A 26,199-nucleotide genomic window follows, 5' to 3' on the forward strand; every position below is an offset into this window, starting at 1 on the left:
TATGTTACTATGAGTTACAAAAATCAAAATACCTGTAAAAATAACTCATAGGAAACATGTATTATTGGAAGCATGTAACTGTGGTGACTCTAAAGCGAACTGCCTCACCCCAACATGCACTTTCACTGCTTCTATCATTGGCCTGTACTCCAAGGCAAATAACTCTTTGCAACCTTTATTAAAGAATCAGAGCCTTTATTATAGAATCACTGAATGGTTTCCATTGGCAGGAACTTGAAAGATCATCCTGTTCCAAGCCCCCTGCCCTCCTCTGGATTCGCTTCAACAGGTCCACATTTGTCTTGTGCTAAGACTTTCAGCAGTCCTGGAAATCCTCCTTAGCAGTGCTGTTCTCAATGAGTTCTTCTCCCAGTCTGTACTTGTGTCTGATCCAGGTGTAACACCTTGCACTTGGACTTGTTGAACATCATTGAGTTCTCATGGTCCCACTTCTGAAGTTTGTCCAGGTCGCTCTTGATGGCATCCCATCCTTCTGTTGGATCAACGGCACTGCTCAGCTTCGCCTCATTGGCAAACTTGCTGAGGGTAAGCACCTAACTTCAGTTTAAGGCTTTCTGCTGTGACTTTCTTAAAGGAGTAAACTTCTTCATGGTCAAGTTAAGTTTTTAGGCTGTTGTCCTCTAGGCATAGGTATTTTATGAACTCAGGCTTACAGAGATAGAAACTGATATGTAAGCTGATGACCTTTTTGAAAGCAAAGCAAAATTTATTTGAAATGCCTTAACTAAATAAAATAACACAGCCAAAATAAGCTTAGCCTCTACACAGGCTATCTGATATAAATTAAATTGTATGAAATGTGATAAAAGTATTTATGCCTGTTAGCTGTGTCATGTATAGTATCTAAAAGCATACAAGATTTTTGGTCAGCTCTAGTGTTTACAAACTGCCTTTTCAAATTTTGCTACCAATTATGTATGCACTTATAGACCTTGGGAGCTCAATATTTTTCACATGGAATATCAATTTTGTTAGTGCTAAAATAACCCTACAACATGCAAAAAATCCATGCCCCAGTTTCACTGTGAGCATATTTTTATTACTTTTCTCCACAAAGAGGAAAGGACTTAACTGATTCAAACACAAAGTTTATCTCTTTGTAACTTCCTGTGATATCAGTCCTCAGTCCCACTTTGAATTAACTATTTCCTTGAGAGAAGTCAAGGAAAAAAACCCCACCCTGTAACAGAGTCACCTGCATTATCAAAAGCATTTGACAAGTTGGGTTCCCAGCAGTTTTCGTACTCAAGTCAGCTTGGAGAAAATTCCAATTAGGGACAATGTGAATTTCCTCTCATATCCTTTTCTGATGAGAGGTGGAATACATAAGGGCAAAATGATAGTGACAAAGCTGAACAATGTATTTTAAAGAAAAATATGTTTCCTTTGTATATGCAAGATGTTTCAACTAGGTGCTGCCTCCTTATTTCTAAAACAGTGGCATGTGAAGACAGTCGCCAACTGCCTGAGGCACAGAGGATTTGTTCCAAAAAGCACACAGACATCTGTTCAACTGCACAGGAGAGAGAGCAGTGGAACACCAGTAGCTAAAAGTCTTCAAAACTCCTTGTAACTTTTAGCAATGACAATATCTAAAATCCTGTGTCCACAGTTCTACAAGCCTTTGCTCCAGGAGAAAGGATAAACACAAGAGGCATGGGAAAGAAATTGCTCTGTTTGTACAAAGATATCCAGAAAACAGCATTTTCAATAATATAGAGACAGTGGTGTGCTCTAGAACAAGCATCAAAGGCAAAGTTATCCTGGGGGTTGTCTGAGACTACCATGTGAACTCTTTCAAGAATTTTTACTATGAAAATTGCCCACTTTTGCTCAAAACGTCACCACAACTATCCACCCTGCCACACGTCCCACAGGAAACCAAGTACCTGAAATCCTTTTAGCAAGTCTTTCATATATGCTTATTGTACTATGTTTGATTTGTAAACAGCTGGCACCAAAGGGGTGCTGCCCATCAAGCAAGATAAGTAGCATGACTGAAGGCAAGTCAGAGCTACAAAGTCAGTTCTACCTGTCTCTTCTCATATTAATACAAGAGTCGGCATGATATGTGAAATTTAGACACGGGGTAAGGCGAAAATCCCAAAGGGTATCCCAGCTTTGGCTTGCTAGCTCTATTTTAATCACCAAGAATACACTTCAAGGCAATCCAAGCAGATAAACAAGTACATTAATCTTTGTAGATAAAAGCTTTAACTGAAACAAAGCTGTTCTTTTTAGATGAAAATCCTAAACAAACATCTTGTTTATCTTCTCACAATGGCCAGAAGTACAGAGAGAACAAAAATGTAACAGACTACAACCCTGACGTACACTACACAATACCCCTGTATGCTACCATAATAATCTACATGAAAATACATTAGCCACCTTAAAAAATTACAGATGCCAGATATTTCCTGCTGAAAATTTGTCACTCCTGCCAGTAAAGTTGTCACTATCATTCTGACTCTCACATTTCCCCACTTTGTACGTGTCCCAATTCGCTATGTGCGTGCATCAAATCCAAGAAGTTACTGATTCCCACAATGAACGAATTCCTACAACTAATCATGCAAGAAACATTTCTTCAAACTAAAAGGAATAAACATGTAAAAAGTGCAGGTGCTTGATATTTATTAATAAAGAGTTTGAAGAGCCCAAGTTCTATCTCAGCTCTTGAGTTACCTTGTTCGCAATAGTGTTTCTCTCCCACCAAGTCATGCAGCTTATCCTTCATAGCAGTCCTGCATGAAAGGCTCTTTTAGAGCAATGTAATGGTTGTTTCAAATCCCTCAAAAATATAAAGTGTTCATCACATCAGAAATATTAATTCTTAATGATGATAAACTGTTGCAAAGAACAACAGTGAATTCTGCTATGGTTAATTTCAAAAGCAGGAAGTTGACATTAACTGAAGAAGGCACAAACTGTGACTTTCTTCCACTACTGAGGGATGAAAATCACAGAATCACAGACTCATTTAGGTTGGAAAAGACCTTTGAGATCATTGAGTCCAACCTCTGACTCATCACCACTTTGTCAACTAGACCATGGGACTAAATGCCACATCCAGTCATTTCTTGAATGCCTCCAGGGATGGTGATTCCACCACCTCCCTGGGCAGCCTGTTCCAATGCTTGACAACCCTTTCAGTGAAGAATGCAAGACAACAATCCTCCCCACTTCCTTCCCTAAGACATGGAACCATGAAATACTTTGTCTCAAAATAACTGCTAGTCATCTACCTACATGTAACATACACAGAAACCGGGATGGTTTTTCAAAGCACTCTTATATACACCCTCTCTTTCCCAGAGCCTAAAATGCATAGAAGATAGCGCCGGGGAATCTGCTTCCAACATCAACAGCTCCTGGGACTCCAGCAGACAGCAAGCAGGCACTCTACATTGCTTGGTTATACAGTGGCAGAGCTCCACTTGAGAATGACACAACTGATTCATCTCCCCCCCCACCTCCTTTGCCAAGGCCACCTCTGACAGAGCCTGGGCCCCTGCCTGGCTCCAGCACCCCGCACTGCTGACAGCAGCCCTGTGGACAGCAGAGCACTGCAGGGCCTGAGCATGGCAACACCGGGTACAGAAACGATGCTTCTGATACCAATCACTTACACTATGAAGTAAAATTAATAAACAATTTTAAAAAATGTGTATGCAGGACAGTGTTTCAAGCTGCATAAAAGAAAATGTTCTGTTTGTTCCATTCCACAGCAAATATTATATAAGCTCTTCAGTTTTTGTTTGAAAGGCACACATTTGGCACGAAAATTGAGAATATGGCATTTTTTATTTAACCTCCTAAGTGCTGCGTTTTGATGGGAAAACCAGGTAATCAAGTCTTTAAAAAACAGAGCAGAGGAATCCAGTCCTAGCCACACCCTGCCACAATGGGGCTGTGGCTGCCGACGTTACAAAACCCAGCCAGGTACACGGGATAACCCAGCAGGAAAAAAATATACAGAAATAAATAATAAAAATATAAATAAATAAACAACACATTAATATATAATATATATACATATGTAATATATACCATATATTATATATATAGTATATGCATGTATTATAGATACATAATATATTAATATATAAAATATATGCATATACATCTTATATATATCATATATATATCATATATATCTATATCTATTATAAATATAAAACATAACAAAAATAAATAAATAAATAAACTAACACTTGATCTCCCCTATAAAGCGAAGCGCCCGTGTGCTCAATTTCACCGGCAGCCTGGCGAGGCCAAAGCCTCATTCGACGCTTCCTAAATTTCTCCCAGGAGGAAGCAGCACATGCTGCAGTACCGGGCGAGAGGGGCAGTCGATGGCCAAGCGAAGCCTTGCCGGCCGCGTACCGCCGCCTTCGGTCGGACCGGCCCCGTGCCCGCCGCGGCTCCCCCGCTCGGAGCTCCCCTGTTTCCCGGGTACCCACTCCCGCCTCCCGGGTACTCACTCCTGCCCGCCCGGGCGCCCCCGCTCCCTCTCACTGCTGCTGCTTCTTCTCCTGCCGCCGCAGCCTCACTGGGCGGCGCCAGGGCGGCCCCGCCGAGCCCTTCACCTGCCGCAGGTGAGGCGGGCGGGGCCGGGGCGCCTGCGAACCGCCCGCTCCCCTTCCTGCCCCGCTCGGTCCCGTCCCATCCCGCCGCTCCCGCCTCGTCTCGTCCCCCTCTCCCCACCGGTCCCGGTCCCGGTTCGCGCTTCGCCCCTTTTTCCGCCTCCAAACAGGCGAATCCCGCGGCCGCCTCTAACGGCCGGTGCCGTAAAGCGCGGCGCGGGCTGCGCGACAGCCGCGAGGTCCCCGTGTGGAAGATGGCGGCGGGGGAGGCGAAGTCGGTGCTGTTCGTGTGTCTGGGTGAGCGTGGCGGGGGCGGGTTACGGACGGCACTGCTCCCGCTCCCTGACCGCCGCTGCTCCCGCCCGCCGCTCCTCGGCCCAGGGCGCCGGCGGGGATGGCTGGGAGCGCGGGGAGACGAGGGCCCGCGGCAGGGCCGGCGCGCCCCGCCCGCCCCGGTGCCACGGGCGTCCCGCCCGACGGAGCTCCGACCGTTTCCCTTGTTGGGGAGAGCCGGAGCAGTGGCCAGGAAGGCAGAAAGCGTAATCTGTCTGCTCCCTGGTTCTGATAGGTCGGAGTAATGAGGAGAAATTTTACACAGAGCGTGGCAGAACACGGGAACAGGCGGACCAGAAGGGTCGTGGAGTCTCCCACTCTGGAGACGGTCCAAACCCACGTGGACGCGTTCCTGTGTCACCTGCTCTGGGTGACGTTGCCTTGGCAGGGGGATTGGACTGGGTGATCTCCAGAGGCCCCTTCCAACCTTAGCGATTCTCTGGAATCAGTAGGAAATAACAGGCGAAGTCCAGTGTTGAAAAGCGCGAAGGTTGTGCGTGGGGAAGAGCAGCAGCTAAACATGCATAAACCACCATCAGGGGTGGTGACTGTGAACAGCCTTCTGAGTTGTGCAGCTCTTGGCTCCTGAACAGCCAGTAGGGAACAAGGAGCCTGCCCACAGGTTTTCTGTTTGGAACACCTGGCATGGAAAAGGGAGAGAAGACTGCAATAAAAATGACTGAAGTTAATGAAACAACCTCTGCAAAAAGAGGAAAAGTACGTTAGGACTTTAAGAAAAAGAATTTAGTGGAGGCTGATCTGTCATGATCTAATAATGAAATCTTGATCTGTCATGAAAATGAGGGAAAAGAATAAGAATTTTTTGAAAGGCTACCAAAAGGAAGAAATAGAAAACTTTTTTACAGATGTTCTGTGTGTTTATGTTGTAAATGCTGTCATGCAGAGTCATAGGAAATAGAAGTGTAGATGGGATCAGAAATGACTTGAATGTTTTTCTGAAGCTTAAGACAATAAATTACTGATAAACAAGATGATCACAACCAACAAATTGCCGAATTGGCTGCACGGATTACAGAGCCATGCCCCATTTTGTACACACTTCCATCAGGGGATAACAAGCTGGATGGTGCTCTACTCTAATCTAGGAGTGCTTTTAACATTACCTGTGTTCCAGCCTGTATAATCTTACCTGTGTGCTGTGAATCCCTGGCATTTTGCCAGGTTTGTTACAAAACTATTGGTTAATGTTTGGGCTTTTCATTATTTGCTTTTCTGTTGTAACAGGAGACATGCAGATTAACTGAATAGCAAAACAAGAGTTTAGTTTTGTGAAATATGTTCTGATGTTTACCTTAGAGTAAAGTCAGCCTCTAATAATAATTCAGGAAAAGCATCCTTCACTGAGGGATTATCAGTTGCTGTATGTTTGGAAACCAGTGGCCTATACAAATGTTTTTGTATAAAAACATCTTAATTAACATGAATCCTTCTTCCCAAACATGATGTTCCAAAGGCTGTAGTAATCACCATCCCCATGTGCTGAAAGATGAGCCAGCGGAGAAGGAGATTGGCCTGGCTGGACAGGGAGCTTTGGCTGGAACTGAGGGAAGAAAGGAGAGATTATGACCTCTGGAAGAAGGGGCAGGCAGCTCAAGAGGTCTATAAGCATGTTATGAAGTTACGCAGAGAGAAAAATTAGAAGACCCAAAGACCAGTTAGTACTTAATCTGGATACTGCTGTTAAAGATAACAAAAATGTTTTTGTAAATACATCAGCAACAAAAGGAGTGCTCAGTAGAATCTCCATCCTTTGTTGGATGCAGGAGGAAATAATGACCAAGGATGAGAAAAACACTGACTTATTTAATGCCTTCTTTGCCTCAGTGTTGAACAGTAAGACCAGTTGTTCTTCAGGTACCAGCCCTCTGGGCTGGAAGACAGGGATGGGGAGCAGTATCACAGAATCATAGAATAGAATCACAGGATCATTAAGGTTGGAAATTACTTCCAAGATCATCAAGTACAGCCTTTAACCAAACACCAGTCTCTCAACTAAACCACAGCACTAAGTGCCATGTCCAGTCATTTTTTGAATACTTTGGGGATTGTGACTCCACCACCTCTCTGGGAAGCCCCTTTCAATTCTTAACCACCCTTTCAGTGAAAAAAATTCCTCCTGATGTCCATGCTGAAGTTCCCCTCTTGCGCAGCTTGAGGCCATTTCCTCTTGTCCTGTTGTGAGTTGGCTCAGAGGAAAGATTGACCCCCTCCTAGCTACAACCTCCTTTCAGGTAATTTAGAGAGCCTCAGCCTCCTTTTGTCCAGGCTAAACAAGCCCACCTCCCTCAGCTGCTCCTCATAGGACTGTGTTCCAGGCTCTTCACCATCTCAGTCGCCCTTCTCTGGGCATACTTCAGCACCTCCATGTCTTTCTTGAAGTAATGGACCCAAAACTAAACTCAGGATTCGAGCTGTGGCCTCACCACTGCTGAGTACAGGGGGATGATCACTGCCCTAGTTCTGCTGGCAACACTATTCCTGATACAAGCCAGGATACCATTGGCTTTCTTGGCCACGTGGGCACGCTGCTGGTTCATGCTCAGCCAGCTGTAAAATAGCAACTCTAGGTTCTTTTCTGCCAGGCTGCTTTCCAGACACTTTTCCTCCACTGTGGGAGCTGCTGGAAGTGCTCACTGAGCCACTTCCAATCATTTATGAGCAGTCCTGGTCAACTGGGGAGGTCCTTGTTGTCTGGAGGTTGGCAAACGTGCTGCCCATCTAAAGGAAGGGTTGGAAGGACGATCTGGGGGAACTACAGGCCTGTCAGCCTGATGCCGATGCCAGAGAAGGTCTTGGAGCTGATCATTATGAGTGCTGTCACGTGGCACATACAGGGCATCAGGCCCAGGCAGCATGGATTTAGGAAATGCAGGTCCTGCTTGACTGACTTGGTCTTCCATGACCAGATGATCCACCTAGTAGATGTTGTCTACCTGGACTTCAATAAAGCCTTTGTCACCATTTCCCAAAGCATTCTCCTGGAGAAACTGGCTGCTAATGGCTGGGACAGATGCGCTGTTTCCTGGGTAAAAAACTGTCTGGATGGTCAGGCCTAGAGAGCGTTGGTGAAGCTGGCGGCCAGTCATGAGTGGTGTTCCCCAGAGCTCAGTATTGGGATCAGTCCTGTTTAATATCTTTATCAATGATCTGGTTCAGGGGATTGAGGGCAACCACAGTAAGTTCACAGGCAACACCAAGTTGGGTGGGAGTGTTGATCTGTTGGAGGGTAGGAAGGCTCTGCAGAGGGATCTGGGACAGGCTGGATTGATGGGCCAAAGCCAAAGGTTCAGTAAGGTCAAGTGCTGGGTCCTGCACTTGAGTCACAACCCCGTGCAGAGCTACAGGCTTGGGGGAAGAGTGTCTGGAAAGCTGCCCAGTGGCAAAGGACCTGAAGGTGCTGGTTGACAGCCAGCTGAACATGAGGCAGCAGTGTGCCCAGGTGGCCAAGAAGGCCCTTGACTGTATCAGCAATAGTGTGGCCAGCAGGACCAGGGAGGTGATTGTTCCCCTGTACTCAGCACTGGTGAGACCGCGCCTCAAATCCTGCATTCAGTGCTGGGCCCCTCACTACAAGAAAGACACTGAGGTGATGGAGAGTATCCAGAGAAGAGCAATGAAGCTGGTGAATGGAGAGGAAGTCTTACGAGGAGCAGCTGAGGGAGGTGGGGTTGTTTAGCCTAGAGAAAAGGAGGCTGAGGGCAGAGCTCATCACTCTCTACAAGTACCTGAAGTAAGTTACAAGCGATAGGATCGGAGGAAATGGCCTTAAGTTGCACCAGGGAAGGTTTAATTGGGTATTAGGAAAAGTTTCATTACCAAAAAAGTTGTCAAGCATTGGAAGGGCTACCCAGGGAGATGGTTGAGGCTCTGGAGGTATTTAACAGACTTGTAGACATGGTGCTTTGGGACATGGGTTAGTGGTCAATTTGGGAGTGCTGGGTTAACAACTGGACTCAGTGATCTTCAGGGTCTTTTCCAACCTAAACTGTACTATGCTTTTGTGAAACAATTCATACATATGAGTTTGTAAGCCCATGATGATTTGCACTGTAATAAGTTTCTAATGCAAGTTGGTGTCTGAGGAGCTCCTATTAGTGTAAGATAATATAATAATTTATATTAATTAATTATTAATTTTAAGACTGAGGACTGGGTGGACAAGTCAGGACAAGTGTTAGTGGGATGGGTTTTTTAATCAAATCACATATTGTAAATAGCTTTTAAATTTCCTCTTCTGTGTTACTGGGCTATAAAAAATAGCCATAATGGTATGTGGTGTGAAAAAGCTAATTGACATGATAAGCAGTTCTTTTTTCCGGTGAAATATACACTCTTTTCAGTTAAATTTTGTAGGCAAGTTGTTTCTTCTTCTTCCTGCTTTAAGTTTGCTTAATTTTCTCTGGTTGCTCTTGAAGAGTGATACTTTTTTCTCATAAATTTTATTAGAAATAATAGCTGAGATTATTGCTGAAAAGAGTACTAAACAGATTTCTAGAACCACATTTATCTGTACTATTCTTTACTGGTTAATGAAGCATACTAATTCTTAAATTTGCCACATCCAGTGAGAGTGGATCCCAGAAAGTACAATTCTTACATTTTCTTTCTACATTGTTGTGAAAGAACCGTATTGCTGAAATATCTCTCGACTGTGTTCTTTGTTTGTAATGAAATAAGCAGATATTCATTACACAACAAAATACAATCTAGTTAATGTGCATAACTACATTAATGATAAGGGTTCCTCATCACTGAGAGAATAATGAAATACTCAGCAAAATATGTAATTACAGTATATGAAAAGACACCAGGAAAGAATTTTTTTTCCATTTAAGCAAAGAAATAATTAAAAGTGGAGGTGAACCAAAATGCAGTTTGCTCATTTTACACTTACATAGCTCATGTAATTAATGGTTGAGCTCCAGAAATGAGCTTAATATGATGCTGTGTTATATAAGTCAGCCTCATCCTCTCTGATGACTTGTCCACTATAACATAACAAGCTGAATGGGCGCTCTAGGCCAGGCACTGGCTTACTGATCTCCTGCTTGGATGGAAGAACAGTTGTAAGACAGGGGGACTGTTTAGCAACGTGGTTTTGGCTGAGTCCTCAGAAGATTAATGCTTGTTGTGAATCACTGAGTATGAGTACTGTCACCAGGGATCCAGACTGCATAAAATCATTTCTGAGATGGCAATTAACTTGTTGGGTATGAGGACATTAGATTACAGAGAGATTTGAGTTTTCTAGTTCATTTGTCACAATCTATTATATGTGTTTAGATATAGCCAAATACTAGGCTTCATGGGACAAAATGCTATTTATAGCTGCAGAACAGGAAAGCAATAGGCTGGGTAAGACATTGAAGAAGTCATGAAAAGGAGATGCTGTAATGAGGATTCTTAGCAAGCTGACAAAAAGAAATAATGACATTTTTTGGATAAAGAAGAGAATGTTAGATAAATGTAAGGAAAATGACCTCTGCAGCACTGGTAATATAGCTGTAAGAATACAATATCTTATTTAATCTGTGTTTCAGAATGATGCAGAAGTACTGGAGAGTTGAAAGCATGGTTGTAAAAGAGATCTTGGAATTGAAAAACAAGATGTATGCTTAAAACATACTGAGTCTGATTGTTGTGAGTAGGTGCTTATGTGTTGAAAACTTGTATTTTCCTGGTCAACCTTTAGGTTGCTGAGAAAAGCATAATGTTCCAGCACCTGATAATTCAGTATAACTAACCTTACTGCAAGGAAAGTTTTCACACACACACACACACACACACACACACACACACACAGATGAAAAGATCAGGGAATCTGAACTAAAATCAGTGCCTTGAATGCTTCCTTACAAAGGTAATTGAATGCTAAGTGTGACAAGATAGACTTAACTGTAAAGAATTATGAGCAGTTAGTTTTAAACTCTCGCTTATGAAGGGGAACTGCTGAATGATGCAAATGATGCCAGGGAGCATTATTACAATTTCTAGGATGAACTGACCATGTGTGGAAAGATAAGAGTTTTTTGAATGTGAGAGGATGAAATGTAGTAAAACTTTTGTTACAATCAGCAGACAGGAAAAGAAAGGAACAAAAGAAAAGCATTGTTATTTTCATTTGGGAAGTTCTGAAAGAAGTGGGGAGCTGAATAAGGAACAGCCAAGATACAAAACCAATTGAGGGAATAGATGATTGGATCAATATACTTAAGAATGGGCAATGAACTTGAGCATGAAATGGATTCAAGTTGTCTTTCCTGCCAGGAGAACCAGTGCTACCATTTCTGTCTGGGAATAGGTCAAAGATTAGTGCAGAGACTGGAGTAAGAACTCAAAAATTAAGCATTGGCTTAGATAACCATCAGAGAAGTCCTTGTTCCTAGAAAATGAGTGACAAAGCTTGGCTTCTTAGAAGTGATTGACAAATGGTTCCAGTACTGATTCTGTGATTCAAATTTCTTATCCTTGTATTGTCGTATTTGGGGATGTTTGTGGGATTAATTTCAATGGGTCAACACTGTCTGGGTACCTTGGGTACTAGTTTTGTGATTGAAAATGTCACTATAACTTAAATAGCTTGAAATGTAAAAAATGAAGGGAGAAGATGGAGATTCAGCGAACTTGAATACTGTTATCTTCTACATAAAATCAGCATGATCAGATCAGTCAGAAATACAACAAAGGAGAAAGGAACACTAGAGGAGGATAGGTAGCAAAGAGGAAGTGTAGATAACATTTAAGGAAATATGGTTCAAGTCCAAGGAGGAAGGTAATTGCCCTATGATTCTTTTTGTGAAATTTCCCCCTTCACTCCCCAAATACGGCTGTCAATCCATAGCTTAGGGAATACTGTGCATCTGCAAGGGATCTCAGAAAGCCTGGAAAGACCAATGTGGGATGTAAAACTGGATGTGAAGTGGATAGAAATTATAGTGGGAAAGGTGACTGGAAAACAATGATTGAAGTTTGCATATGTCAGTGGGATGAGATAGGACTTTCCATCAATATTGAGATGAACGATAACTGTTGCAAGGAGTAGTGTGGGTAAAAGAGGTGGTTAGGATGAAAATAATATTGCAGAGTGTGCAGGTAGAAGAGCTGCTAAGTCAGTTCTGTGGTTCTGTCTGTAGTTGCCAAGAATAGATCTGAATGATGATTGCAGTTCCCTAACAATGCTGATACCTCTGGTAATATCTGGAATGTGTTGTCCTGGAAGACATTAATTTTTAAGTCACAAACTAGGTTAGATGTTTGTTTCAAAAATGATGTAACTGTAATTTCTAGTTATTGCTAGAAGTGATAGTTAATAAGTTTAATCAGCTGGCGATCATGGTGTTTGTTCATCGTGGTCTTTTATATGATATCATTAAAGATTACATTTATAGCATTTATTTTAAGTAGTGAGTAGGTTACAGAAGAGTGAAAATTTGGAGTAAGTAATTCAATGCATATGAAGCAGAAGGATAAACAAATGGAAAAAGCCATGAAATTTTATTTCAAAACCACCATTTTGAAATTCTGGGAGCTAGGTAAGGAGTTATGAGGACCAATAGTATTAATCATTTTTTTTGCCAAAATGTTGACTGTAGTAATGAAAGTTACTGTTCACACACAGTTGTGTGGGATCATTCATACAGAGGAATAATTTTGTACAGGATGAAATAGATGGCCTCAACAGCTGGTGTAATGGAAACGGAATTTAATAGTTTAAAAAGAAGACTTAAAAAACACCTGTTTGAAGCAGCACAGAAAGAGAGGAAATGCACAAATTAGGAGATGATGATTGTAAATTTGATACTCATGAACTTGTCAAATGTTGTAGTAGTTATCTCAGGTTATTTTCAAAAGAACTAAGTACATGTGTCAGACTTTTTTTTCTTTTATAAGACAAATTGGAACAAACTTTTCCTGCAGTGTAGTCTGTGATTTTATTTGTCAGCATTCAAGAAAAATAAATTCAAATTAGAACAAGTGCAGAGTTGACTTAACTGGAGTGATTAGATAAGGGTCAGTTAATTTCATGAGGAGATTGAGAGCTTGGTTTGTTTAGTTCAGCACAGCTATGCTTGGCAAGAGTTCTGTATCTGCTGAAGGAAAGAAAGGTTTTTAAGGTAGAGAGTGATGTTAACCAAGATCAGATGAGCACAGGCTTAAGTGGAAATTAGAAGGTTTCAGGAAATTATTATCTGGAATAGCCTTTAAAGATAGATGATGCTTTTTGAAAGGGAGCTGGATGTGTTTTTAAGAGAAGTGATGCTGTATATGCTTGCAATATTGAAGGACTGGGCTCACTGATACGAAGGTTATATTCTGTCTTATGCTGTACCACGTTCCCTGTTGAAATTGTATTGTTTAATGCTTAACTCACGTACTCAAGTAAAGAAATGAGATTTTTTTATTTATTACCATATTTTAAAACATTTTTATAATTAATAATACTAACCTATTTTCTCACTTAACTGTTTAAGAAAACCCAAAATTTTACCGTTTTATTTTTCTTCCAAGAATGATTTCATTTCTGTGCATGGAATAAACTAATTCAAACAATAGAAATAGTATGTCTTCTCCTGGAAGATCTACTGCCATCAGAATTCACCTAGTATTTCAGCAAGATCAATTTCTGAATGATTAGCCCGTTCCTTTTGCCATTTAGTGATTCAATGTTCTCTAAATCTTTGACAGCCAATTTGTATTGTTTCCGTTCTTCACTTCCCTCTTTGTGAATTTTATAGTTGGCATGAGTGACAGCACGTTTTTAAACATCCAGATCATACCAGCTTTTCTCTCTAGAAGTGAAGTGTCTACCTTGGTGCTTTGTTTGAAAATACAGGCATGAAAATGAGCTTAAGTGCCCGATCTGAAAGTTTCTTTTTGCTTATGGAAATTTAGCTTTGTTCATGGGCATTTTTTTTTTTTTTTTTACTGTTTGAGATTTGGAAAGAATCAGTAGCAGAAGAGTGCTCTATTCAGAGGTACAGAAGTGAGTTTGGACATTTCTGGTATTTTGTACTTGTCTGCTCAAAAGTCAGTAATGAGCAAAGTTACATATTCTGTTTGATGGAAAGTGAAGATTTGAGTGTATGAGTTATTGTCATCTTGGTGACATCTCAAATATTATGAATATCTATCTAGTTACTCAAAATTTCTGAAGGATGAAAAGGTAGAAAGACTTAAAGTAATCACCGAATAGGCTTTTTGTTTTTGTTGAGACAGTTAATTCTTTTTCCAAGAATATGAATTTCTGCATTCATTTTTAAGAGGTTTACCATAGATGGTTAACTTAGTTACAGCTTCAGCAGTGGAGCAAAAATGCTATAGCTCCATCATTTCTAGTTTTTTAATGGGGCAGTACTGCATTGTTGAAACAGGTTCTTTCTAAAAATAAGGTCAGATCAAGTGGCTAGTGCAATTGGAGGCCATTGGAAGGGAACACTGATTATGTATGTATATAATTAAGTACCTTAACTGTTTGTTAGCTGATTGACAGCACTTCAGCTTTACCACATGTTATGTTTTGTTCCTAATCCTCCATATTTTGGACTAAAAAAGTTTGGAATCTTTTTTTCTGAGTTGTTTTTAGTGCTTGTGTCATTGAATTCTTTTTGAGGGGGATTTGGAATTGGTATCTGGAAGCTGCTCTTGGTGAGGGTTCTCTTTGATCTGCAGGGACTTCAGTTATCAAGAGCATTTTAAGCTACAGGTTGTTCAGTCATTTCACTATGTTGTTTTCACAATGGTGAAATGTGTTTCACAATGTGTTTTGGAGTTGTCCAAAAGTTTTTGTTCACAGGTAGGTAGTAATGTAAATACTTTAGGCAAATATTCATGATTGTTCATGCATTATTGAAAGTGGTATGTAGTGGGTTGACCCTGGCTGGATGCCAAGTACCCGTTTTAGCCACTCTCTCACTCTCCCTCTGCAACTGGACAGAGGAGAGAAAAAAATACAGCTAAGGATTCATGAGTTGAGATAAGAGCTGGGAGAGGTCAGTGACTGATTAGCTTCACAGGCAAAACAGACTCATAGTGGGGATATTATTTAAATTTATTACTAACAGGATAGGAGCCAAAGAGTTAGGAAAAAAAAAAATCTTAAAAACACCTTCCCCTCACCCCTCCTTCCTTCCATGTTCTCCCTCCTTCCCCCCAGTGGTGCAGGGGGACAGGGAATGGGGGTTACGGTCAGTTGTTGTTTCTGCTGCTGCTCAGAGAGAGGAGTCCTTTCCCTGCTCCCATGGGGTCTCTCCTATGGGAGACAGTCCTTGATGGACCTCTCCAGCATAAGTCCGTCCCACGGGCAACAGCTCTTCCCAAACTGCTGTCCCATGGGTCACTTCTCCATGGGGTGCAGTCCTTCACAAATGAGCTGTACCAGCATGGGTCCCCCACAGGGGCCACAAGTCCTACCCAGGAAAAACCTGCTCCAGCGTGGGCTTCCCTCTCCGTGGGCTGCAGGTCTCTGGCAGGACCCTGCTCCATCTTGGGCCTCCCATGGATCACAGCCTCCTTCAGGCATCCACCTGCTCCAGCAAGGGCTCCTCCATGGGCTGCAGGTGGGTCTCTGCACCCCGATGGTCCTCCACGGGCTGCAGGGGCACAGCTGCTCCACCATGGTCTGCACCAGGGGCTGCAGGGGCCTCAGCTCCGGTGCCTGGAGCACCTCCTCCTCCTCCTTCTGCACTGACCTTGGTGTCTGCCTTGTTCCCATGTTCTCACTCCGCTCTTCCCTGGCTGGAATTCTTTCTGTGCCACAACCTTCTGTTCTTAAATATGTTATCACAGAGGTGTTACTATTGCTCCTGATTGGCTTGGCCTTGGGCAGCAGCAGCAAGTCCATCCTGGAGTCGGCTGGCATTGACTCCGCCGGACAGGAGAAGCTTCTAGCAGCTTCTAACAGAAACCAACCCTGTAGCCCGCCCTCCACTACGAAAACCCAGCCACAGAAACCCACTACATGGTATTTGTTAAAATTTGGCAGTGTGTAGGAAGATTTGAAGATAAAAATTATACGCTGCCATTTAAATTTCGTAATTTTGTCTGGTCTTCTGTGATCACATACTCTTTGTGAAGGAGAAGAGAGGGATGTGCTTACACAATATTCCTCCTATTTAATGATTTATTTTCATATATTATGTTTCATATAATAATATGCATTTCAAGAGACTGATGGATAGTACAGAATCATAGAATGATTCAGCCCCAGAGCTGAATGCACTAGTTCAGGTCGGGTCTCATGAGAGCTGAGTAGAGGGGCAGACTCACATCCCTTGATCTGCTGCCCATCCTGCTTTAGATGCAGCCAAGGATTGCATTTCTGGGCTGCAGATGCACACCGCTGGCTCATATCCAGTTTTTCATCCACTGGTGTCCCCAAGTCCTCAATCCCTTCATGCCACAGTCTGTATTGATACTGGAGATTGCTCCAACCCAGGTGCAGGACTCTGGGTTTTCACATAAGCAATATACATTCTGTTTAAGTAAATAAAATCTTTAATCTGATTTGCGCTGAAAAATCCACACAATTATTGATATTTTTGTTTCAATAGTCTGAAAATTCACTTTAATCTCTTGTTTCCATAGGAAACATCTGTCGCTCTCCAATAGCTGAAGCAGTTTTTAGAAAACTTGTAACTGATGAAAAAGTTGAACATAAGGTAAGCTGTTTATTTTTCTTCCTACCTAAGAAATTACTGTCTTGTAGCCAGTTAGAATTGTAAGCAGTGAGAAAGGAAACTTAAAAATATAAATTTGTTTTTCTGTAGTGGAGGATAGACAGTGCAGCAACATCTACCTATGAAATAGGAAGCCCTCCTGACTATCGAGGACAGAATTGCATGAAGAAGCATGGCATTCCCATGAATCATATTGCCAGGCAGGTACTGTACTTTAATTTTCTTTAAATATGTGTATGTATTTGTTTTGTTGTTACAGTGGAGGACAGACAGTGCTGCTGTTTCAGACTGGAACGTGGGGCGCTCCCCAGATTCAAGGGCTTTAAGCTGTCTAAGAAATCATGGCATTGAGACAGCCCATAAAGCACGGCAGGTAGAAGAGAGTATATTTTCTTTTTTATTCATACCCATGCTTTGTTTAGCCCTGACCATTGCAATCACGGAAGTCATTTGACCAATGCATGGTTAAGCATGAAGTAATAAATACTATATGTAGTTTTTCAAAGGACTTCAAAGTGGCCTTATTTTTCTAGTTGAGCTTAGTGAGTTTCTTGTTACCAAGCTTCATTGGAGGTATAACTAGGAAGCATTGGAGCAGTTTGTGCATTATGGAAAAATCTCGCCTTTAAATGTTTAGTATTTTGGGCATTTTTTAAATACTTTTTAAAAATGGATTTACTCTAGTAATCTGTGATGCATCCTTCAGCAAAAAATTGCATATTTATTTAACAAGTCCAAAAAGAAGTAGAATACCTGTTCATCTGTCACAGAAAGCTTCTGCTCTTGCATGAAGATCTTTTAAAAATATTTAGAGTGCTAAATAGAATGAAAGCACTCAAACCCAAGATTAGTAGCACAGTTGGTGGTAACTTCAGAGGAAAACATACCCTTGAAGCATTCTTAAGGATAAGACAGGTTTGTCACTTAGTGAAATCATCTAAGTTTTAACCAAAACTCGTATCTGTTTTCATTAACAAAAGAACATGTATTTCCATGCTGCATTCCAGACAGATTGGAAGTAAATGTGTCTGCATCTATTTAAATAATTCAGACACTCAAATAAATGCACATAATTTACTTCAGTTAACTATTCTCTGGATATAAGATATTCCTTTAGGGCTTGACCTTTACTTAGTTTGAGTTTATGCCACTAGTTCTTGTACTGACAAAAAGATCAAGTAGTCTTGGTATTATCTTACATTTCTGTTCCCTTCAGAATTTTACTAGACCATACTGAGGTCATATTTAGTTTCTTCATTTTCAAAGACCACATGTTTAGTTTTTTGACTTTTTAAAATAAATTCTCTCAATTAGTCAATTGCCCTCTACTGACCTCTCCTGATGTTAATCTCCCTTTATATAATAAACAGAATTAAGCACAGCAACATTTCAGATTTTTCATTACTTTACTATTAGAATAATTACTAAAAAAAGTCTGTTGTAATCTTTTCCTGTTACAAGTTCTGATTTACTGTTTATCAGTGCTTGAAAACATCGTTATTTGGCAATATACAAGCTAAATGGTACTGAAACTATTCAGCCAGTGTTTCAGTCACAGCAGTGTAACATGTTTCTCTTCTTAGAAGATATACCTTGGAAACTTAAGAACTGTTCTTGGATATTCCTAGAGTAGTTTGTGAGCAGTTAAACTAAAGCAAAGGACCCAAAATGAGTTGATCCTCTGCCTTGAAATGAATCTACATATCCTCCTTTGGCAGAGAGGGAATGGAAACACTTTAATGAAGACATTTGCTTATACATTCTGGCAAATGGAGAGATTCTTAAAGCAGAAGACCCTAAAACGTTACATATACAGGGAGAGAAAATTAACAAGAATGAGACAATAAAATGAAAGACTAACAGGATGAAAATTTGTCTAAAACATCCCAGTACAAGCAGTTTCTTTTATAAATTTAAAGAAAATCTTCAAATCCCTGAGCTGCAGGTAACTGTTCATTTTGCAGTGATGTTAACTATGTAACTTTTTTTTCCAAACTTCTGTCAAATGGTCTCTGTTGATTCTCTAAACTGCAGACCTGTTATGGTCTTGTCGTACTTCTGAAGAGAGAGGGACTCAAGAGTGTAAAATAGGACTTTTCAGAGTGGTCAGATAAATACAAGTGGAACTGTGTTTGTTTTAGAGACAAACTCAAGGATAGAATTTTGTGTGAGACTTGTTTCAGAACAGATTAAGGAAAATTTAATACAGAAGCTGCAGAAATAGAGAGCAGGGATTTACCTTTGTTGCCTTTGAAATACTGTCTTAAGATAAGTACCTCATACAATTATCCTCTTCACTCCTGTGGAATACTGGTACCCTCACAGTGAAAGTCACTTTCTTTCATGTAATTTTGTGCATAATTATGATAATCATGGATTTTACCTTCTTTTAGTTCAAAACTACAAGAATGATTTATGTAAAAGGGAATGTTAAGTCGGTTGCATCCTACCATCATATGCAGTGATCTTTTAAGTGAAAGGTGAAGTATAAAAATAAATGTATATACAAAATAAAGAGTTGTTAATATTTTAGCCGATGGTGGGCTGCTGTGTGTTTATGTACCCATTGCAGTTCTCTAAGCTCTTAGTCTTCATGCACAAACCAGATAAGTTTTAATCAGTTTCACTTTTATTCATGCTGAGGCCAAAATTGATTTTCCTATGACTCATACCGTGCATTTGCCTTAAATATGAAATTGAGATTAGAAGCAGGTTGTATTAAACACTGTTTCACAACTGGATAAATTTGAGGATTATTGCTTCTCTTGGGGTTTTAGACAGAGAAAATGAGATTTTCCTTCTGTAAATAAAGGGAAATGTTTCACAAATAAATTAATAATGGTTATATGCATTTCTTTAATGTAAGGTTATTGTTGTCTGCTTAGTTCCATCCAAAGTTGAACTTGAACTCTCCACTACTCTTCTCAAAATGTACATAAATTTTTATGTCCTCAATTCCCCCAAAATACTAGTTTTCATAGTTTTGAGGAATATCTTCAGTTCCCTGGAGTTTGCTCAGTTAGGCTTTTTGTATCTGATGCTGCTGTAGGGCTTAAGAGCAGAAGCCAAATGGTAATCTTGGTTTTAGGGCTGCATTTGCATCTGTGTTAGTGCTGGTCATAGGATAATAACTGTAACATTGTCAAGTGGGAAGTGTGGCAGGTGTGTTTTTCCTTTTTTTCTTAATTTTTCTTCTTACATATGTCTGTATAACAAAGAAATCTGTGCCCTCATATTTTCATAGGGGCCTGTATTTAGCTGTGTAGAGCAATCAGAAGCAGCTTGTAGAGGTACTGCTTAGATTTGCCAGGAAAACAGAGCTATTTCCACTGCAAAAATATTTTCATAGGTCAGAGGCACTGCATGAATACAGCAAATATTTTTACAGTGAAAATAAACAAGTCTGTTAGTTTTTACCATTAACCCTTTCTTTTCTCATACTTCCCCGACACACCTCACCCCTTCAATTTTCTTTGTGTGGAATGTTTCATTTATGGCTTTATTCTGGTGATAATTTCTGTCTGTCTTTTCTTACTCCCTGTTATGGGAGCTTAATCAGTATCTATTTGCTGTTTGCACAAAATGGATGTTTTGCCATCTAAATCTTTTTTTAGTATGTAAGTAATTTTTACAAGTTAAACCTCTGACTTACAGTATGATGTTTTGTCTTTTTGTCTGTTTACTTGCTTACTCACCTCTCTAGCCCATCCTTCCCGGAGATGCCTGCCAGAAAAACCTGTTCTGAACAAACTTTCCAAGTTTATTGGTTATGATACTTCACATAGGACACACAGGCCACTGTGTGAAATGCAGTCTTAATGTGAACTCATTATAGATTTTATTCTTTTTATTCATCCTCATTATGGACACTTGGTTCAAAACCCTATACTAGCATTGTGGGCATGGGCTGAGAATGTTTTAGCCTAAGGTAAGGCTTAAATGTAAACTGAAATACGACAGGTAAATATCTGCAGCTGTCTTTATAACAGTAGAGATTACATTAGTACTTAAGTTAGTGGTTTATCTGCTATGTTTGCCTATCTGCCTCTGAGCTCAGATCTCTGAATTTAGTTAATATTCATGTTTAGGGGTCAGTAAACTACAGGAAAGAAAAAGAACAGATTGTATTATGGTAGGAAGATTACAATAGATTTTTTTCACATCATACTATAAATTTTGTGAATTTACATGGCCTAAAATATTGTGGATGTATTTGTTTTTAAGAGATTGTAACTCATACCATCATACTTCAGCTTTGAATTTCACCTGGTAACTTTTCCTGTGCAGTGGCAAATTTCTAGACTGGAAGTATTGCAAGTGATTCCAGGTTACCTACATTTTTGTTGTTCTATCCAGAAAGTAATTTTTCTATTTTATTTTTAACCATTTTTATTGCACAGTTTCCACATTTGGAAATCTGCTTTAGTTTTAGTAGTTGAAAAGTACTAGAAATGTCACTTGTAATGATGTCTAAGTTGCTGCATGAAATATAAAAAAATAAAAAAAAAGGAAAGATTGGTTGAATAGCTGACTCGGAGTTTTTTATGGAATTCTTGCAGAAATGGATAAATAATCATGGTAAAGTATATTTAAAATGCCACAACTTATTGTAAAAATTTATGAAGATGCAGTTTTATTCTTTCCACCTGTGTCTTTTTTAGTAAATCAGAGATACAGAATTTGAAAATACTTTTTTTCCTCTTCTTATAAATCAAATGAAGCTTGTAGGCTAAAGCATCTGTTTTTAATTCTAGGTTACTAAAGAGGATTTCCAGACCTTTGATTATATACTTTGCATGGATGAGAACAATCTAAGGTAATGTATGAAGAAATTGAACAAATTCATGTGGATTACTTATAGTGATGTCTCATAAGTCACTTTGAAGACAGATGTCACATTTTATTGCTTAGCTTGTCTTGGTGTTCTTTTGTTTTGGGGTTTTTTTTCAAACGTGTATGTGAATGATATCCTATTAGGATAGATTCTTCACTTCTAATAAGTTTAATGAGCTAGAAGTCAATGGTTTATTTGTGTGATATGTGCCAATCAAGGATTAAGGATGGAAATGTAGGTACTTTGTGCTATATACAGCTGATGCCTGTATAGTTAAGAATGAGGGTGTACTTAATGTCTTGATTGAAGTGCTCTGTTTTTCTAATTGCATGATACTTAACAGACAAACTGTGGCAACTTGGAAAGGATTAAATATGGTAACTTTTTTTTACTTTTTTTGTAGAAATAGAACGAGCTCTGAAATAAGCAGAGTTGTTAGCTGGGGGAAATCTTGTTTTATTGTTAGCTGTGTTCTAATTAAGTGCTCTTTAGAAAGATTTGGCGAAGTAGCTGCCTAGTGTAAAAACTGGGTATCACTAACAAAATTTCTACTCAAGTATATACATATGAGTACTAAGGAGCTGAGCTTTCAAAGTGCTTGTAAGGGCTATTGTAAAGTTAGTTTAAAAAGCCGAAACCACCACAACCAACAACAAACCCAAATGAAACCCTGTTAGTAGAACATAAAGACTTCTAGAAGCAGCACCACTTCACTGAAATAAGTATGATTTTGTTGAATTTTCTAGAGTATGCTGAATGACCTCTCTTCCAGAGTCTGCATGAACAAAGGGTATACAACACTTGACTTGATTGCAGTCTCAGGCAATGACGTGACTAGGCTTACTTCTATTTTCACTTGAATTCTTAAACAGAAACTTCAATTAACAATTTATATGCTATGAACTATACAGCAGAAGAAATGTCAGAACTACAACTGGGATATTGGTACTGCTACACTACAGTTTCACCTTAAACTTGCACTGAGTTCAACCATTTGTAGCACTGGGAGGGCAAGCTGATTACAGGTGTTGATGGAATGCCTCATGTCAGAAAAGGAAGATTTGGGACATCCCTTTTCTTTAGTACCAGAGCCATCTGGCCCTCTCCTCTTCACTAAGTGGTCTGTCAGAAGCCTTTAAGCAAATGGTTTGATGTTTTTTCCAATAATAAAAGGCTAGAGAATTTATTGAAAATCTGTAAATTCAAGCAAATACCTTCTTGGTTGAAAGAGGAGCCCTGATTTTTCTTCAAGCAAAACCAGTATTGTGGTCTCATTGCTATTTCTAAACTATTTGAAATTAATTTATCAGAATGAGTAATTAGAAATTTAATTTCTGAACACTGATATGCTTATGACTAAGTATTCACAGGGGCTTTTTTGCCTTTTTTAATGTTAAGTAAAATGATGATTTGGTATGGAAATGTGTAATATTAAAAGAATTTAGTATGTTCTGGCAGTTCATTGTGAAAATCATAGTACTGAGCTGCCTTTACTCTGGAGATGATGAGAGGTGCATTTTAACTGCCTTTGGGATCATAGATGGCCATTTGTAAGTAGATGGGGAAAATGCCATCTCAAAACCAGAATGTTTTATCAATGAGAGGTGATGTAGAAGGAAGAGGATGTGACAACTGATAAAATGTTACAGTATATCAAAAGGAAAACAGATGTAGATCACTCATTTACCATTTTCTGTTAACTGACTGTAGTAGGACTTCACATGAGTTAGAGGTAGTATTGATAGAACTTGCAGTATACCAATTTAATCTGGCTTTGAACAGGTAGGAGATGCTTACTCATACTTCTGGAGAAATATCTGGATAATTTCCATTGGTTTTTGTTCAACACAAGCTAAGGGTAGATATTGAAAGTACTAATAATTGATTTGAGGAAGAAGTTGCTGAACTTACTGTTACAAAGTTTTGTTAAGCTACAAGTTGAGTGCCTGACTGTTTATGCTCTGAATTAAGTTTATGTGTATGTCTTCCATACTCAATTAAACAAGACCCCACACAACAGGAAAGAAACAAAACCAAGCAGCAGTGTAGGGTCCACAGGATTGAGTCCAGACGTGAGTTATTTTCCTGTGTTGTCTAGAAATGGTCATGAACATCTTGTGTTGATGCCAAAATTCTGGCAAAAAATTCAGGGGAAAATTTTATGTTCTCTTTTACAGAGATCTGAACAGGAAAAGCAACCAAGTTAAAGACTGCAAGGCCAAAATTGAGCTACTTGGAAGTTATGATCCACAGAAACAGCTTATTATTGAAGATCCGTACTATGTATGTGTAAGAAATTCTTTGGGTGGCTTGATTAAAAATTGTGTATGTGTAGTATATAATCTTTCCAGATCCCACAGTTGGCATGTGACATATAATGTAAAGTTATACAAAGCCAAGTGTAAACGTATTTTTTTTTAATGACAAGGAAAGAATATAAATTACTGGATTAGGAAAGGATAACATGTCTTTATGCTTGCATTTATTTACATTTAAATGCAGTGTACCTATATTTTCAATACTGGTGAAGCCCTGATTGATCAGCCTCCTTGCAGAGGATGTAATGAGGAAAGACAGAGACAAAGGCATGGACACAGGTAGTCAAAGAAGTTGAATAATACAAGCCAAGAGCAAACAATTAGATTAATATTCTTCAGTTTAGCAAACAGAAGTGGATAAAGATGCAGTAGGGTTCTATAAAATCTTGATATAATGGGAAAAACTAAATAAGGAATTGCTCTTCATTACCCAGAAAGTAGAGAATATGAAATGGTTTTAATGGGGGAAGCAGATTCAAAACAAAAAGAGTTTTGTTTTGTTTTCCTTTTCTGCACAGTGCTTCATTAAACTGTGAAACTCAACTAGACAGGTTAGTGTGAATGTAAAGAAAAAGGGAAAAAATTTATAAGGGCTAAAAAAGTGAATAGAAAAAAAATGTGTGAAGAAAATATGTGAAGGAAAGTCATCTGGGACTGTTGAATACAAAGTCACAGTGTTTGTGGAAATCCTTGAGTTCAAATTAGAGAGAAATATGCAAAAACTATCACCATGTATTTGCACCATTTTTATTCTTTCCTTGTGTCTGTTATTTGGCATTAATGACAATGGAGAAACCAGTATGCAATTTTTATTTTTTTTTTAGTTAGTATTGTTATTCTTACAGTCTTTTTCCTCTTTTCTTTTCTAGGGGAATGAAAAGGACTTTGAAACTGTTTACGAGCAGTGTCTTAGATGTTGTAAAGCATTTTTGGAGAAACCTCATTAATGCTTCATCATTTAATTTCTAAAAGAAAATAATTAGCTTTTCCTGAAATATGTAAAGTTTACTTGATTGATACATTTAAATTGTAAAATTATGCCTCTGTGTTCAATACTTATTCAGTTGAATTTTGTATTTTAGCTTTTCTGTCATCTAATGAAAAAATATAGAAAGGTTTTAATTGGATTACACGATCAACCATTTTGTCACTCATCAGTGTAGTAATAAAGTATATAATTCAGGATTAATTTATCTGTAAACTCTTCAGTGCTTTCTCACAAGCACTGCAAAAGTAACATCTTGCTTCTTTATGTGCTGTATTAACTAAACTGAGGTCTTGTCATTGTGTCCTTAGTGAGTTAATTTCAGTCAGCTTTCAGTGGGAATCTGAGATAATGGCTGATGTGTACCTTGGATGTGTCAGTATCATGAGGCAGCCTTTGAATGGAAGGTGTTTCACAGGAAGCCTTCTAGACTCAAAGAACTGCTGCCTGACAGACATTACTCTTAGCACTATTTGAAAGCTTAAGCAAACAAAACCTCCTTGTGTGTCATCAGGATCCAGTGAAAATAGCTTTTTCTGTCAGTTTAAATCCTTAGTTATTCAAAGAAGAAATAATTTTTGTTCCAGTTCACTTTTATACTATTGAAGATGAACAAAGTTCAGAAACTGATTAGGACTTCTGGTCTTCCTTTGTTCTTCTGGGTGATTCGTAGCACACTGACACAAGTACATGAAACATAGCATTTACTTTGATGACAAAACATATCAGCTTAAAAGCTGAAATGTGAAATCACATTTTGTATCTTATAGTAGTAAAATACTCAGATCCATGCAATACAATAGATGAGAAATTTGCTATAATTCCAGTTCCTACATGAGGGTCAGACAGTATTTACAGATTTACTCAGGAGAATGGACAGCCTGTCAGAAGTGTTCTCTGAGAGCATAGTTCAACCCAAACGGAGTTCATCTGTACTATGGTACAAAGTAAACCAAAGGCCAGTAAGTAGATAGTTCTGCTCTCGGACAAATTGCTTTGTAAAAATCTGTACCTGCTTGTCTGAACATCACCTTTCTTGTCTGCCTTAGAAATGTAAATGCACTGAGATCAGTAATGTAACTGGTACCATGATGATTTTTCCTGTTTTGACTAGTATCAGCATTGGTATGGACCAGCATTACCACATTATCTGTAAAACTGGATCTATAAAATTTGGTTTCATATTTATTTAGCCTTTTTTTTGTGTCTCTTCCTGCCTTCCAAAGTAGTAGTCTCTGTATTTGTAACCTGCTTTATCTTCTGGGGGAGAGATGTATTTCAATAGAGGATACTGTTACTCCTGGGGAAGTTGGAATCCTGGTGTCACTCTGTGTGTGTTGAAGCCTTCACGACAGGAATTAAATTTCTTGGGACTTTTGCTGTAGAACAGCTATTTTGTGTTACGGAGGTTTCTGTTTTCTGC

At 39.4% G+C, this 26,199-nt stretch overlaps 2 protein-coding genes across 4 annotated transcripts in view; one reads left to right on the plus strand and one right to left on the minus strand.

Moving 5' to 3' along the window:
• SH3YL1 (SH3 and SYLF domain containing 1) overlaps window positions 1-4,634 on the minus strand; it is a 50,711-nt gene extending 46,077 nt beyond the window's left edge. For both annotated transcript variants that reach the window (XM_064650430.1, XM_064650429.1), the window contains exon 1: window positions 4,509-4,634. In XM_064650430.1, the coding sequence (XP_064506500.1) occupies window position 4,509 (1 nt within the window). In that variant the 5' untranslated portion in view covers window positions 4,510-4,634. The remainder of the gene's footprint in view (window positions 1-4,508) is intronic.
• ACP1 (acid phosphatase 1) lies at window positions 4,333-25,964 on the plus strand. 2 transcript variants are annotated; one of them, XM_064650431.1, is made up of 6 exons: window positions 4,333-4,907; window positions 16,548-16,621; window positions 16,730-16,843; window positions 21,394-21,455; window positions 23,651-23,756; window positions 24,661-25,964. In XM_064650431.1, the coding sequence occupies exons 1-6, from the start codon at window positions 4,349-4,351 to the stop codon at window positions 24,736-24,738; spliced, it is 993 nt and encodes a 330-aa protein (XP_064506501.1). In that variant the 5' UTR covers window positions 4,333-4,348; the 3' UTR covers window positions 24,739-25,964. The 2 variants fall into 2 exon arrangements, with proteins under 2 accessions (XP_064506501.1, XP_064506502.1); XM_064650432.1 differs by lacking the exon at window positions 16,730-16,843 and adding an exon at window positions 16,899-17,012.
• Window positions 25,965-26,199: the final 235 nt, after the last annotated feature.

Source organism: Pseudopipra pipra, chromosome 3 (assembly GCF_036250125.1).
Source record: "Pseudopipra pipra isolate bDixPip1 chromosome 3, bDixPip1.hap1, whole genome shotgun sequence".
Taxonomy (NCBI): Eukaryota; Metazoa; Chordata; class Aves; order Passeriformes; family Pipridae; genus Pseudopipra; species Pseudopipra pipra.